The 15,786-nt window shown below is 55.3% G+C and overlaps 2 protein-coding genes across 2 annotated transcripts; both read left to right on the top strand.

The window, feature by feature from the left end:
• The first annotated feature begins 5,748 nt into the window (after positions 1-5,748).
• KCNA7 (potassium voltage-gated channel subfamily A member 7) lies at positions 5,749-11,483 on the top strand. The gene is made up of 2 exons (XM_024566324.4): positions 5,749-6,797; positions 7,762-11,483. The coding sequence occupies exons 1-2, from the start codon at positions 6,246-6,248 to the stop codon at positions 8,575-8,577; spliced, it is 1,368 nt and encodes a 455-aa protein (XP_024422092.3). The 5' UTR covers positions 5,749-6,245; the 3' UTR covers positions 8,578-11,483.
• A 1,014-nt stretch (positions 11,484-12,497) lies between these two features.
• NTF4 (neurotrophin 4) lies at positions 12,498-15,443 on the top strand. The gene is made up of 3 exons (XM_053915567.1): positions 12,498-12,600; positions 13,455-13,578; positions 14,159-15,443. The coding sequence occupies exon 3, from the start codon at positions 14,171-14,173 to the stop codon at positions 14,801-14,803; it is 633 nt and encodes a 210-aa protein (XP_053771542.1). The 5' UTR covers positions 12,498-12,600; positions 13,455-13,578; positions 14,159-14,170; the 3' UTR covers positions 14,804-15,443.
• The last annotated feature ends 343 nt before the right edge of the window (positions 15,444-15,786 follow it).

Genomic DNA, 15,786 nt, shown 5'->3' with positions numbered 1-15,786 from the left:
CAGTCCTGTAAGGAGTTAATTTTTTTTTTAACAAGGAGTGTTTTGAAAAGTTTTTTATGTATTGAGAGAAACACTGATTTGTTCCACTTATTGATGCATTCATTCATTGATTCTTGTATGTGCCCTGACCAGGGATCCAACCTGCAACCCTGGTGTATGAGGATGACGCTAACCAGTTGAGCTACCTGGTCAAGGCTGGAATTAAATATTGTATTTTAAATTTTGTGGGTAGATTCACTTGCCTATTTAATAACACACGCACCCAGCTGGTGTAGCTCAGTTGATTGAGCACGGGCCTCTGAGCCAAAGTGTCGCCAGTTCGATTCCCAGGACCCTGGTGGGGGGCATACGAGAAGCAACCACACATTGATGTTTCTCTCCCTCTTTTTCTCCGTCCCTTCCCCTCTCTCTAATAAATAAATAAAATCTTTATTAAAAAACAATACTTACACACTAATAATACCTACAGTAATTATTATAAAATTCAAATAAATATTGTTATGTTTCAAGAAACATAAGAGCACATACTTTTAAAAACACTTTGACATATTTGCTTTATTTATGTGTGTACTTGGAACTTTGACTAGTTTTGGGGAGTGTTTTTCTGTAATTCTAAAGTTATTGAAAAATAAAAAATTTAAAGAAAATAAAGCCAACCCTGCCTTAATAATGTACATTTTTCTGTACAATTTGAAATTGCTGCAGCACTTCACCTCTAAATGCTTCACCATGTATCTTCTTCTTCTTTTTTTTTTAAGATTGTATTTACTTTTTAGTGAGAGGGGAAAGGAGAAAGGGAGAAAAATACCAATGTGTGGTTGCCTCTCACGCGCCCCCTACTGGGGACCTGGCCCAAAACCCAGGCATGTGCCCTGACTGGGAATCGAACCACCAACCCTTTGGTTCGCAGGCCAGCACTCAATCTGCTGAGCTACACCAGCCAGGGCCATCTTCTAAGAGCAAAGACATTCTCCTGACCTGGCTGGTCCTTCGCAGCCACTGCTGATCCTTGCCTGAACCAAGTGTTACTTGGGGGAGAGGGAAATACCTAATTTACACGTTTAAAAGATCACTTCAATGGCTTTGGACAGAAAAAATGCAGGGAAGGGGAGAAGGGGCAACAGGGAGATAGATGGTCAGGGGTCTACAATTTCCAGAGAAGAGATGGTGGCTCGGACCAGTGTGACAGCAGTGGGGCGGGAAGGAGCGGTGGGACTCAGGACGTATTGCGAAGGCTGAGCTCACTTATTCGATTGCAATAGGAGTGTGACTAGAGTGTATGTAAAAGAGTGAAGTTTGCAACTTTTCTGTAAGTCTGAAATGATTTTTTTAAAAGATTTTATTTATTTACTTTTAGAGAGAGGGGAGGGAGAAAGAGGACCATCAATGTGTGGTTGCCACTTGCGTGCCCCCTACTGGGGACCTGGCCCGCAACCCAGGCTTGTGCCCTGTGTGGGAATCAAACCAGCAACCCTTTGATTTGCAGGTCGGTGCTCAATACACTGAGCCACACCAGCCAGGGCCCAAAGTGATTTCAAAATAACAAGTTTAAAGGAAACTTTAAAATGAAGCTAATCTTCCCTTAATAAGAATAAATCTCCTATTTAGATTTGTACAACAAGCTGCTGGGTCATTGATGGTGCCATTGATGTAGAAAGGGGAGACGGGGGAAGGCTGGGGTTACTGAGGAGTTGTAGACTTGGACATTCAGAGAGGCCTGCTGGCAGCTCACGTGCAGCTGTGGGGTTGAAGGTTGGGATAAATGGCAACCTCAGAGGAGTTTCGGGCTGGAAGCCTAGACCTGGGAGTCACTGGTGAGCGGATTGTATTTGAAGCCATGTGACTGACAAACTCACCTAGGAGGTGAGAGGGGATACAGAAGGGAAGAAGTCTGAAGGCTGAGTCCCAAGGCGCTCCAGCATTTAGAGCTCAGATAAAGCAAGAAAAGTTAGCAACAGAGATTGAGTAGGAAGGAAAACTGCGGGAATAGGGTGTCCAGGAAGCCAAGAAGGAAAGTGCTTCAAAAGAGAGGCAGCCCTGGCCGAGTGTCTCGGTTGGAGCATCATCCCGTACACCAAAAGGCTGAAGGTTCAATCCCTGGTCCGGGGGCATAGGGGAAGTAACTGATCGATGCTTCTTCCTCACATTGATGTTTCTCTCTCTCTCTCTCTCTCTCCCCCTCAAATCGGGGAGTATGTCCTTGGGTGAGGATTATTAAAAGAAGGAGGAGGAAAAGGTAAAGAGGAGGAGGAGGAGGAGGAGGGGTAAAAGTGGAAGAGGAAAGGGAGGAGGAAGAAGAGGAAAGGGAAGGAGGCAGCAGAGTCCCACCTAGGTAGCTCAGTTGGTTACAGCATCGTCCTGTTATGCCAAGGTTGTGGGTTCAGTCCCTGATCAGGGCACATACAAGAAATTGATGTTTCTCTCCCTGACTTTCCCAAATCAATAAAGCTTTTTAAAAAATAAAAATTATTTACAAAAGGAGGCAGCAGACCAAGGAGGCAGCGTTCACTGTGTCCAATGCTGCTGAAGAACTGGAAAAGGTAAGGACTGAGGTTTGGCAACCACAGGCCACGATGAAGTGGAGGCGTCACGTCGGGAAAGTCCTGAAACTAGTTTTGCTACAAAGGGAGCAGAGAGAGGGAACAGGAGCAGGATGGGGGAGCAGGGTTGAGGAAGGTTTGTTTTTATTTAATAAGATAGAGAAGATATTAAGATAGAAAGTCTTATAACACAATCACTGATGGCAAAAAGTTAAGCATACGCCTATCGAACATCCCAGAAAGCCCCGTTAGTAACTTAGAGACCTGAAAACTTGGGTTCACACAAAAACATGTACAAGGATATTTACATCAGCTTCATTCAAGGTCACCACAAATGAAAAGGGGTGTTTAAGCCCTTTGTACAGTGAATGGATAAAGAAATGGGCATTCACCCATGCCTTGAAATACTACTGAGAATTCAGAACAGAGCTGATACACACAGGAGCGATGAATCTTCAATGCCTTACGCTGAGCGAAAGAAGCCAAATTCAAAGGCTTCATACTTATGAATTCATTTATTTCACATTCTGGAAGTGGGACCAAAGGAGAGAAGAGTGAGCAGCAGTCTCCAACAGCTGCAAGGAGGCGGCCCCGGCTACAAAGGGGAGGGAACTTTGCAGAGTGACACACCCGGTGTCTGTTTTGATTGTAGTGCACTTACACGACTGTGTTCATTTGCCAAGACTCCCAGAAGTGTGCACTATAAAGGGTCAATTTTATTGTATGTAAATTAAACTTTGATATGCTTGACTAAACAAAAAAGATGGTTCCCCCAAATATTCATTAATTACAAGGGGGAAAATAATAACTTTACAGTGAAGAAATCTAGCAGACACCTACTCTGAGCAAGTGACCAAAGTGAATTCACCTTTGAGAAGACATATCAGCCCTGTCTAGTGTGGCTCAGTGGGCTGGGCATTGTCCCGCAAAGCAAAAGATCTGCGGGCTCTGGCTGAAAGGTTGCCGGTTTGATTCCAGGTCAGGACACATGCCCGGGTTGTGGGCCAGGCCCCCGGTTCGGGGTGTGCAAGAGGCAACTGATGACGGATGCATCTCTCGCACACTGATGTTTCTCTCCCTCCCAGTGACTTTTTGGTTTGCAGGCTGGTGCTCAATCCATGAGCCACACCAGTCAGAGCAATAAAATCTTTCTCACACACACACACACACACACACACACACACACACACACACACACGAAAAGGATTTTATTTTAAAAAGTTGCCAGTTCAATTTCTGGGCAGGGCACATGCTGGATTACAGGCCAGGTCCCCAGCAGGGGGCGTGTGAGGGACAACCAATCGATATTTCTCTCCCTCTCTTTCTCCCTCCCTTCCCCTCTTTCTAAAAATAAATAAGTAAAATCCTTAAAAAAAAAAAAGGAGAAGATATTATCTTCCTCATGTCCCCAATATGATGTCATGAAAAGGGAACTTCACCTCTGTGGCAATCTTACTTTCTCCCCAAAAGAACTCTGGAATCTCTAGTGTGGGCAGAGCCCAGGGCTGGGGGGTGGGGTGGGGGGGAGGTTATCCCTGCTCCAAAAGTGTCATTTGGGGTAGCCCAGCCGAGGCAAGAGTGCTTCCAAGGTGGTTCGCTCACATCAGCCAGAGCCCTGGCCATGTGACCCACAGAGCTGTCCCAAGGAAAACAGTGGGATGGAAAGTTGCCTTTTATGTCCCCACCTCAGAAATCACATGGCTTTCCTTCCCAGACAGTCTGTTGGTCAGGGAGATCCCCAAAGCCGAGGGCATGGACTCCTCTAGATACAGTGTGGCAAGGTTCTGGATTACCTTGTAAAACAAGAAATACGATCCTTTGGGGAAAAGATAATCCAGTACAGGCCAGGTATTAGCAGGGTCATTGATGGGACTACTGAAATTACTAAGCATTATGACAGAGTTTCAGAGTGATGGATAGGGAGCCAGGACCGGAAATCTTCCCTGGCAGAGCAGGAGAGGCCAGAAGGGAAAGGGGAGTTCATTAGGGAAGGGTGCTAAGGGTGACCATGGACTGTTTGGGCTTCAAAGGAGCTGAGGGAGGGAGTATTACCTGGAAGTGGCGGGGAGGAGCACTCACCTCTAGGCTCAGTGATAGGTGGGTGTAAGAGGCAGGGCCGCAGGGAGGAGGCAGGGGTCAGTTCACAGAGTTCAGTGGGCTTGGAGAATGAGAGAAAAAAAAGGAGAGAGAAGGAAGGAGACAGAGACCAGAGAGAAGGGGAGAGAAAAGACCAGAGAGATGGGGGGGGACAGGGATCCAGAGGCCAAGGAGGATCAAGGGCCATGAAAGAGAGCGACAGATACAGAGAGAGGGAGGAGAGAGACCCAGAGAGCAGGACCCAGAAATCTAGATGAAGAGTGACGTAGCATCCTACAAAGAAATTGTAAACAGGAAGAGAAAGAGTGAGTGCGGGAATTCGCAGGGAGTGATAACCTTTACTGTCTCTCTCCACTTGCCCAGCAGAGGGCGCCCGGGACCGCATTCCCAGGAGTCCAGGTGACCAATCCGACCCCCACCCCCCCACCACCACCCGCGGTCCCGCCAAGCCCAACCGATGGAGCTATTTTTACGCGATGTCACAGGACACCAGTGGCTGGAAGGCCATCCTCTGTCTGTCCTTTGGTCCCTTCGAGTGACCCTGCGACGTCGCCCCAGCCCACCCCCACCTGTTCCTGGCAGGCCCTGCTGCCTTTGGCATCATTCAAGGCTACAGCTCGGATCTCTCCCTGGGTCCCTGCATATCTGGCAAAGACCAAGTGGAGACCCCGGGAGAGACCCTAGCGAGGGCACCAGGTGAGGGGTGCGCATGCTCGCGGTTTGCAGCTGCTGGAGGGTCCCAGGACCAGGCAACCACCGGGAAGTCGGCGGTGGAGTCGACCTGAGAGTGACGGTCAGAGAGATTCAGAGAGATGACTCCAGAAGCCCTGAGACAGAGACAGAGACAGAGACTTTCCCTATGCAGGGGGAAAAAAAAAGACCCAAAGGGGCGCCCCAGAGAGACCCACAGACAGAGATCCGCACAGAAGACTAGGAGAGAATGAGAGGGAAGAGGCCCAGGAAAAAAGGCAGAGTCACCCGGACCGAGGGGAGAGACAGAGAGGCACACAGGTAAACAGAGACAGACTCCCGAGAAACAAGATTCAAAACAAAGACGGAGATTGGACACACTCGGAGTCCCCCAGGACGGCAACACTCCGAGATAATTTCCGCATAAACACACGCAGAGATAGATTCTTGACAGAGGCCCAAATCAAGAGCAAAACCAGGGGCAGAGAATGAGAGAAATGGGTGGAAACTTGTGACTCCCACAGAGGGTCGCGGATACTCATTTAAGAGAGACAGACAGACAGACAGACAGACAGAGGGACAAACATGGAAACCCGGAGAGACGCAGGACAGAGACCCCGGGCTATGCACAGACGGAGGGAAAAGGGGTCAGAAAGCGGAACAGACGCGGAGAAAGCGTAGCGCGCCGGTGGCTGGGGGAAAAGGCGGGCGCCCCGGCAGAGGGCGCGCGGCTGCCCTCTGCCCCGCCGGGGTCACGGCGCCCCCTCCCCCGCGCCCTGGCCGGAGGGCCGGGCTATTTTTACGCGTGGACATCGGACACCAGGCTGGGGCGGCGGCGGCGGCGGCCGAGGTGGGGCCGGGACGGGTCGGGCGTCGGGGCCACACGTCCGTCCGCGGGTCGCCGGGGCTGCGCGCGCCATGGAGCCGCGGTGCCCGCCGCCGTGCGGCTGCTGCGAGCGGCTGGTCCTCAATGTGGCCGGGTTGCGCTTCGAGACGCGGGCGCGCACCCTGAGCCGCTTCCCAGACACGCTGCTCGGCGACCCGGCGCGCCGCAGCCGCTTCTACGACGGCGCGCGCCGCGAATACTTCTTCGACCGGCATCGGCCCAGCTTCGACGCCGTGCTCTACTACTACCAGTCCGGCGGCCGGCTTCGGCGGCCGGCGCACGTGCCGCTCGACGTCTTCCTGGAGGAGGTGGCCTTCTACGGGCTGGGCGCGGCGGCGCTGGCGCGCCTGCGCGAGGACGAGGGCTGCCCGGTGCCGCCGGAGCGGCCCCTGCCCAGCCGCGCCTTCGCGCGCCAGCTCTGGCTGCTCTTCGAGTTCCCCGAGAGCTCGCAGGCCGCGCGCGTGCTCGCCGTCGTCTCTGTGCTCGTCATCCTCGTCTCCATTGTCGTCTTCTGTCTCGAGACGCTGCCCGATTTCCGCGACGACCGCGACAAGCCGCTAGCCTCGGTGGCTGCTGCGGGACCGGTGAGGAGGCGAGGCCTCAGGGGAGAGAGGCGGGGTTTGAGAGGAGATGGGCGGAGAGGGAGGGTGCCTGGCCAATCAAAATCAGATTAAGGGCCCGTGGGAGGCGGGACCTATCAGGAAGGTACGGTCTGGTTTGAGTGGGCGGGGCATTGGGGGTCTGGTGGGAGGACCCGACCATTCAAAGGTGAGACAAGGGGCTTTGAGGAATGAGCAACCAACCCAGGGACTAGGCCTGTCAGGGGGCTCCACCATTAAAATATGGGGGCGCTGAAGGTGTAATTTAAGGGGGAGGGGCCTGAGGGTCTGAATAGAAGGACCTATCAGAAGGCAGGGTTCAGCTAGGTGAGAAACCTGGCTTGAGCAAGGCGGGAGAGGGGTACAGGTACATTATGAAATCAAAGCTGGGGATGGGAGGAGAGCCTGGAAAATGTGGGGTCTGTGCGGGAAGGATGGCCCAGAGCTGGTGAGAGTCGGGGCTGAAGAAAGCGGCTGGGGAGCTGGGACAGAGGCCCTGAGGGCTAGGGTGGGAGGAATCCATCGCATAGAAAGTTGGGCTGGGAGCTGTGAGAGGACGGCCCCAGGGTTTGGCAGGCAGAAAGGTCTTTAACCATTATAGTCTGGGCTGGGTTTGGTTTGGGAGGGGAGAGCCCATCGATGGGGACACATCAGGGACCCTCTCTGCCTCGAAAACCAATGCTGGGGGAAGGCTTTGGAACAGATGAGGCTGAACCTCACTCAAGCATCATTTCCGGAGGCCCCACCACTGAAGGATGAGGGACCACAGAATCAGCCGTCCCTGGGGTCCTGGGAAAGAGTCTGTGACAGCTGGGTCACTGGTGGCCTCGGGGACAGCAGCTGTTGACCAATTTGTACATCAGTAGTTGGATATTTCAGCAACAAATGTGGCCGTTCCAGGGTGTCCCAGCCCTGGTGTGGTGCTTCCTGAACCCCTTCCTTCTTGCAGCTCCCCGGTCGGCTGAATGGCTCGAGCCCCGTACCTGGACCCCCAGCTCGCATGCCCTTCGACGACCCGTTTTTCGTGGTGGAGACGCTGTGCATCTGTTGGTTCTCCTTCGAGCTGCTGGTGCGTCTGCTGGTTTGCCCCAGCAAGACAGTCTTCTTCAAGAATGTGATGAACCTCATTGATTTCGTGGCCATTTTGCCCTACTTTGTGGCTCTGGGCACCGAGCTGGCCCGGCAGCGGGACGTGGGGCAGCCCGCCATGTCACTGGCCATCCTGCGAGTCATCCGCCTGGTGCGCGTCTTCCGCATCTTCAAGCTGTCCCGGCACTCAAAGGGCCTGCAGATCTTGGGCCAGACACTCCGGGCCTCCATGCGTGAGCTGGGCCTCCTCATCTTCTTCCTCTTCATCGGTGTGGTCCTCTTCTCCAGCGCCGTCTACTTTGCCGAGGTCGACCGGGAAGACTCCTATTTCACCAGCATCCCTGAGTCCTTCTGGTGGGCAGTGGTCACCATGACCACCGTGGGCTATGGAGACATGGCGCCTGTCACCGTGGGCGGCAAGATCGTGGGCTCTCTGTGCGCCATCGCTGGCGTGCTGACCATTTCCCTGCCCGTGCCGGTCATTGTTTCCAACTTCAGCTACTTTTACCACCGAGAGACAGAGGGCGAGGAGGCCGGGATGTACAGCCATGTGGACACGCAGCCCTGTGGCCCGCTGGAGGGCAAGGTCAACGGGGGATTGGTGGATGCAGAGGTGCCTGAGCTAGCACCTCCACTCTGGCCATCCCCCGGAAAACACATGGTCACTGAAGTGTGAGGGAGAGTTGAGGCCGGCAGGACCTCCCATTTCCGTGGAGGGAGGGAGGGAGGGAGGCAGGGAAGGGGGGAGGGGAAGGTCAGGGGAAGGGGGTTGGGTTTAGGAAGAACTAGGTTAAGTGGCCATGAGCTGAGGAACACTGAGTCGGATTGGGCCTTGAGTTGTGGTTTGGTTGGTACTCCTGTAGGTCCCTCCTTAGGTGGCAGTGAATGGCAGGGGGTTATGCTGAGCTGAGGGAGAGGCCACATTGGTTTCTTTTGTGTTGGTTTCCACAAGGCTCTGGAGCCTTTGGGGTAGCAAATAGAGCCAGTCTATAGTTTTGTGAGTTTCTTTGTTCTCTGTCAGGTTGGGTTGGGTCAGGTTGGGTTGTGAGTCTGGGTGAGTCTTGTCCAACTGACTCGCAGGATTCTGTGGGTTTTACGAGTCCCCTAGGGCCACGGTGGGTTAAGTGAGGTGGCCACCCAGGGCATTGTTGGGACAGATGGCGTGCTTGTGCATGGTGGTGCGGAGTTGAGAAATGTTGGAAATTGTGTGGCTTTGTGATTCTTCTAGGGCTGTGTTATTTTCGGTTCTGTGAAGTTGTGAGTCACATAGAAATACGCAAAGTAAAGGGATAGAATGTGAGCTTTCTAGGTCACATTAGCGTCAGTTGGGTGGGAATGTCTCACCACAGGAGTCTCTCAGGGTGCTGTTGACTGGAATTGTGTGGAGTTACGTGCCTGGACGTTTTCCGGGGCCACACTGACCTGAGATGTATCGAGTTGTAGGACCATGGGGGTCTCGTAGGGACAGTTTGTAGGGCCAGGCCGAGGTGACCTGCACCACGTTTGCCATCGTGGGTCTGGTAGGAATGTTGAGTTGAGTTGGCCTGGATGTGGGAACTCCATGGGGCCATGTGGGTGGGTTTGTTCTGGATGGAGTGGTAGCACCAGCACCCAGGAACATCAGCCCTGGGGAGGAGTTGCGTATCGGGGAGCGAACGTGCTGCGGTGGGCTCTGGGAGACAAATGGAAGCAGGCGCTCCTTCTGTGTCTTGCACACCTGCTTCATTTTGCCGTGGAAACCCTCTTGCTCTCTGTCCTCGCCTACAACTTTGCTTCCAGTCATGGATATCAGAGCCACCAGGGAAGGCGGAGGGAGGGAGACACCATCTGCACTTTGTCCAGACATGGGGAGGGGACAGAATCCGAGAGGAGGGGGACAGAGACCTGGGGAAGGACAGAGACTCAGAGAAAGAGAAAGAAACCCAGAGCAGAGGGGAGAAAAGATCCAAAGAGCGAGGAACAGAGACTCAGAAAGGAAGAGACAAAGACCCAGAGGGAAGGGGACAGAAACCCAAATCGAGAGGGAGACAAAGATCAAGAGTGGGGGATGGAGACCCAGACGGGGGTGTCAGGCACCCAGAGAGAGAGAGGCAGGCACCCAGAGCTGGAGGCAGACCAGAGTGCCCGAGAGAAGGAGAACCACAGAAAAAAACAGAACAAGTTTTTGGCAGAACAAGTCAGTGGCGCCAAGCCTGAGAGAGACGCAGAGTCTCCATTCCACAGAATCCCAAACTGGGGCATGCCGCCCCATCTTCCCGCGGCCCGGGAACGCTGTCAGACAAACTGGGGAGAAACCTGAGTCTAAGAGCATGAGAGTGGCTTTCCAAGGTCAGGCAGCCCGTCACTGTCACCAGGGGCCAGGGCTTGTGGCAGCCTGCCTGACCCCACATGTCTCGTCAGCCTGCCGGTATGCACAGGACCTCCTGAGTCCAAACAGCCCCACAAACAAGGAAACTGAGACTCAGAGGGGAGGCTGTCACCCAAGGTCACGAGGCCAAACATTGTGTGGGGGCTTTCAGTACAGAGGGCATTTGGATGGGGAGGAGGAGGGGGAGGGGGGGGGAGGATGGCGAAATCGCTAACACATATAGAGCTTCCCATGTGCCAGGCGTCATTCAAATACTTTACTCACATTAATTTATTAAAACCCCAGTGGTTTACAGTGTGGTGGTGGTTGTCGTTGCTGTTATTTTTAGTGATAACGACCCCCCCCCTTTTTTTTATCAAATGAAATCTTACTTAGAGGCACCAGGCTGACCCGTCAGGAGGGAACTGGCGACTCGGAATGCAGCGAGACACTTGGTGTGGTACCCCTGATTTAATCCAATGACCTTCTTACGCAGAGAGATAGGAGAAGGTACAGGCTGTGGGAAGACTCTGATGAAGGTCGGAAATAACATAACCTTTAGGCTGCACTTCTCTCGGAAAGGGCGAGAAAGGCACACCTGGAGACAGAATTGGAGACAGAACCCCTCAGTGGTGACAGACCCAGGCAGAGTCTTGGAGGCAGGCACAGAGCACAGCACAGAGACCCGAAGAGGGGGAGACACAGGCAGAGAGGACCCCAGGCCTGCGGAGAGGACGGAGATGGAGGAAAAGAGAGATACCCAGGGGGAGGAGGGGGAGCAGAAGAGAGGAGGGCAGTGGACTGGGAGAGGGTCAGAGACCCAGAGGGAAGACGAAGACCCACAGGAGGGGGAGAAAGCCAGAGGGGAGGTGTCAGAGATCCAGAGAGAGGGGGACAGAGACTTGGGGGGCAGTAAAGAGATCCGGAGAGAGGGGTCAGAGACCCAGAAAGAGGGGAAAGGAGATCCAGTGAAAGGGGGAGAGGCTGGGAGTAGGGGGGTACAGAGATCCAGAGAGAGGGGGACAGAAACTGTTACCCAGTGACTCCTCTTTGCTTGCTCTCCCGTGCCACCCAGGCGGAGCCCGGGAGTTACACGGACTACCTCTGGTGGGAGTGGGACATGCTGGGTACTCAGGGATGGGAAGGAGTGTGGAGAGGTCAGGGAGGTGACTCCACTGGACACTCAAAGCCTGGGAAGCGCCCCTCCCCCACCCCAATAAACAACTGTGTCTGCATTCTGTGTTGCCTTGGCTGTGATGGGGAAGAGGAGAGGGGAACACCCTCATCCGGGGACACCCTTCCTGCCACCTTGCCATTGCTATATTTAGGAGGGAGGGGTATGGGATGCCCTCCCCCCAGAAGGCAAGTGTCAACTTCCCTCCTGAAAATAACTCGGGGTGGGAGGGTGGGGGTGAAGGGCCGTGGGACAGGACTGTCCCAGACTCCAGTTCTCACGTCTCTGTCTGGGTCTCTGTCTGTCTGTCTGTCTGTGCCTCTGCCCCCCCTTCTGGGTTCTGGCCCCTTCTCTCCAGGTATCTGTCTTCTCTCTTTGGGTCTGTGTCTTCTCTCTGGCTTTCTGTCCCCCTCTTTCCTTTGGACTCTGTCCCCTTTTCCTCTCCGTTTCTGTGCCTTTCACCCGTCTCCCTTCGTCTGTCACTATTCACTTTCTTTCTCTAACGTCATTCTGTTCCCAAACCATACGTATCTCCGAGTCGTGTAATACCTTGACTTTCTCTTATCTGAGCTCATGACAAGACTCTCTCCCCAGTCCCCACCCAGGAAATTCCAGGAGAGAAGCCTACGTGGGAGAGCCCCCCCACATCCACTGTCTCCCTGGCCTGGGGCCTTATCACTGCCCGAGCCCAGCTGGTTAATGTCTGGCCTGGAGCTCCTGGGAAAGTGAGGATGAGAGCAGAGGGTGGGAATCTGCCTGGGAATTGACACTTCACTGGCAAGAGAATGCAAAGGAATCTCAGGCCCAGACTCCCGGGTCCGAGGGAGGAGGGGCTGGGGGCTCGGACTCCTGGGTCTGAGGGAGGAGGGGCCGGGGGCCCGGACTCCTGGGTCTGAGGGAGGAGGGGCCGGGGGCCCGGACTCTTGGGACCGAGGCGGGCGGAGGGCTGAGCGAGCCAGGCCCGGCTTCTGAGGTCCCGGCCCGCGTGTGGAAGGCGGGATCCCCCGGCCCCTCCTCCGCCGTCGGGCACCGCCCCGCCCCCGCCCCCGACCCGGGCCCTCCGGAGCGTGTGCAGCGAGGAGCCGGCGGGCGAGCGCGCGTCCCTGCAGCCAAGGAGCAGGAGGAGGAGGCGCCGCCGCGCCAGGGGCCGCAGAGGGAAGCCGAGGAGGGCGCCCCAGGTAAGAGCCTCGGCGCCTCCTCCTGCGGGATTCCGGCGTCCGGGTCGCCCTGCCCCCGGGTAGGGAGGGACGTGGGCGGGGCCGGCGGGGGCGGGGCTTGGCGGAGGAAACTGAGGCAGGAGAGAACCAGACGAGCGGCGGGTTCCCGCAGCGGGGTCTCAGGGGTCCGGACCCTCAGCCCGAATCTTCTGGGAGTCCGTGTTTCTGATGCCTGGGGAGGAGGGGCCCTGAACTCCAGAACTCCCGGGTCTCAGGGAGGAGGGATTCGGGGGCCTGGACTCTTGCCTCTGAGGGAGGGGGCAGGGGGTCGGGACTCCAAGGGACGAGGCAGCGGAGACCCAGGACTCCGGGTCTGAGGGAAGAGGCAGCTGGGGACCTACACTCCTGGTCCCGCGCGCGCCCCTCTTCACACCCTACCTTCCCACTCCCCATCTCCCAGCCAGGGCAGGCAGCCTCTCCAGGTATGTGCAGCAGGAGTCTTGGACGGGCCCTGGCCTGTCCCGTGCGGGGAAAACATTCCAGGAAGCAGCCTCGGGGACCCAGGGCTTCTTGAGTGTGGGCCGTCAGGTACCCGGGTGTCCAGACCAGCCCCACCCCCACCCTGTCTGAGAGATGAATGGGCCGAGGAGGACGTAATCTTTTCCAGCCTCTTCCCTCCCCTCTCCTCCCCCATCTGCTTTCCATCGCAGCCAGGAGCCATCACCTGGGCAGGGAAGGGGGCCTCTGGAAAGGGGGCGTGGCCTCGACTCCTGGGTACCCTACACTTTAAAAGGAACCCCGGAAGGGGAGCGTCAGGGGTTCAGGCCCCTTCCCCCACCTGCCTATGTAACCTGCCACTTCCCTTCTTCCCCTAGGTAGTTGCCCCCTCTCTCTACTGAGATGTCAGGAAGGAGGGGGCCGCCCGTGTCCCCCACCGGGGCCCCCTGGAGCCTGGGGGCCCCCAGCCCAGAAGCTCGGAGGTGGCGTAGGTGCTGACAGGTCTGGTAACCACCCTTTCCCAGAACCACAGGCTTCCAGAATGTCCTAGAGAAAACACAGCACATCCACACCTCCGCCTGCATCTCCCAGCCCCAGGTCAATTTCACGGCCAGGAAAACTGAGGCCTCGTCTGATTTCTCTTGCCTTGTGACTGGCAGTTTTGAGCTGAAGTTGGGTCACCCTAGAATTCCAGAACTAGCCTTTCTCAGAGTTTTGGAACCTCAGACCTCCTCCAGGCTGTGGGACTTAGGGTCCCTTGGGGTTGCAGAGGCAGTGTGGCAGAATGCCGTTGCTCAAACCAGCTTCCAGTTCTGGCGTTTGCTGTGTGACCTAGTACAAGTTGCTAACCTCTCTGAGCCTGCATTTCCCCAATTGTTGGCTATTATTATTAACAGTAGTAGAATAATTATAATTATTAGTAGTAATAGTAGTAGAAAAATCTGGAAGGTGGGCATTATCCAATCCTAGGATATAGGGTCCCCTGAGATTCTAGAACAAAGGCCCCCCTGTGGTTCTGGCACACAGACCCCCCTCAGTTGTCACCCTCTTCTCTAACTCCAGCTTTCCTCTCCCCCCTCAGGTATTCAGCGAGATGCTCTCCCACCCCTCATGGTCCCTCCCCATCCTCCTCCTCAGCCTCCTACCCTGTGTCCCAATGGAACCCCATCCCCTGCCCTCACCACTGCCCCCATTTCCGGCCCCTGAGTGGGACCTTCTGTCCCCCCGAGTAGTGCTGTCCAGGGGCGCCCCTGCGGGGCCCCCTCTTCTATTCCTGCTGGAGGCAGGGGCCTTCGGGGAGCCCCTGGGCAGCTCCGCTAACCGCACTCGGCGAGGGGTGAGTGAGACAGCACCAGCGAGCCGCCGGGGAGAGCTGGCTGTGTGTGACGCAGTCAGTAGCTGGGTGACAGACCGCCGGACGGCTGTGGACCTACGTGGGCGCGAGGTGGAGGTGCTGGGCGAGGTGCCTGCGGCCGGCGGCAGTCCCCTCCGCCAGTATTTCTTTGAGACCCGCTGCAAGGCTGACAACACGGGGGAAGGTGGCCCCGGTGCTGGTGGAGGGGGCTGCCGGGGCGTGGACCGGAGACACTGGGTGTCCGAATGTAAGGCCAAGCAGTCCTATGTGCGGGCATTGACCACTGATGCTCAGGGCCGTGTGGGCTGGCGATGGATTCGAATCGACACCGCCTGTGTCTGCACACTCCTCAGCCGGACTGGCCGGGCCTGAGGCCCCTGCCCAGCAACTGGGCAAGCAGAGGAAGAAGAGAGCTGGTTGCTGAGGGACCTCAGGCATGACCTGGCTGTTTTGGGAACTTGTTAAATCGTCACAAAAATCACAGCTCTCTGATTTTGAAAGTTCAATCTGCACAGTTTGTACGAGACAAAACCAAATGGGGTTTTGAAGGATGAATAGGAGTCCTCCTGTGAACCCGAGGGTAATGATGATGATGATAGCCAATCTTTTCTGAGTGCCTACTGTTTGTCAGCTCTAATACACAACTTGTCAGATCAACTCTGGTGGATTTGGCCATGGAGGCCTTTGGCTTCTAAGTTGTTGATTATGTGATCTCAGGGGACATCACCTTGCCCATCCTGGAGAGAGTGACAAGGAGGGACTATGCCAAGGAGAGGGTGGGGGAGCGTAAAACCTGGAACGTGTAAGCAACTACCTGGGAGCAAGGATTCGAATGGGAAGTTTACTAGGTCAGATGGGACAAGAATGTTCTGTTTTGAGATAGTGACCAACCTGTCACAGGAGGTCAGGATGCTAGAGAATGTGGCCCTGGTGGGGACTTAAGAGTCAGGTTTCCATCACCCTTCCCTATCTCGATCTTTACCCCACATTGGGAAAGAAATAAACATTAACATTGTCCAGCTTGAGGAGGGCATGAGGTTCTGACCCATTGGCCTGACCCCTGGTGAGGATCAGGAGTCATTTGGACACTGATAGGTCTTGAGTGAGCCAGAACAACCCAACAGGAGAGCGGACCCTAGAACCTGAGTGAGGGGATCGGAAGGCAGTCTCAGTTTTCCCTGTCTGTAGAACAGGTTGGCAGGATGAGTTAGCAGGGTTGAGGAGCCAGGGGCCTCAACCAAAAGGTCTTTAAAGTGAGGCAGTGACCAGAGATGTCAGGGGCAGACCCCCACCTCCTCAGGGCACCCCTCATGTATTCCCACTCCACAGCCTCACACCTGTTACCAACACACAGG

Source organism: Desmodus rotundus, chromosome 12 (assembly GCF_022682495.2).
Source record: "Desmodus rotundus isolate HL8 chromosome 12, HLdesRot8A.1, whole genome shotgun sequence".
Classification (NCBI taxonomy): domain Eukaryota; kingdom Metazoa; phylum Chordata; class Mammalia; order Chiroptera; family Phyllostomidae; genus Desmodus; species Desmodus rotundus.
The sequence above is the reverse complement of the archived record's forward strand: the minus strand, read 5'-3'. Positions and strand labels throughout refer to the sequence as shown.

Bases quoted from the DNA above. Each gene is read 5' to 3' on its own strand.
- KCNA7 (XM_024566324.4), top strand. From the start codon at position 6,246: ATGGAGCCGCGGTGCCCGCCGCCGTGCGGCTGCTGCGAGCGGCTGGTC. The intron at 6,798-7,761 runs GTGAGGAGGCGA...TCCTTCTTGCAG, and splicing joins CGGTGGCTGCTGCGGGACCG to CTCCCCGGTCGGCTGAATGG.
- NTF4 (XM_053915567.1), top strand. From the start codon at position 14,171: ATGCTCTCCCACCCCTCATGGTCCCTCCCCATCCTCCTCCTCAGCCTC.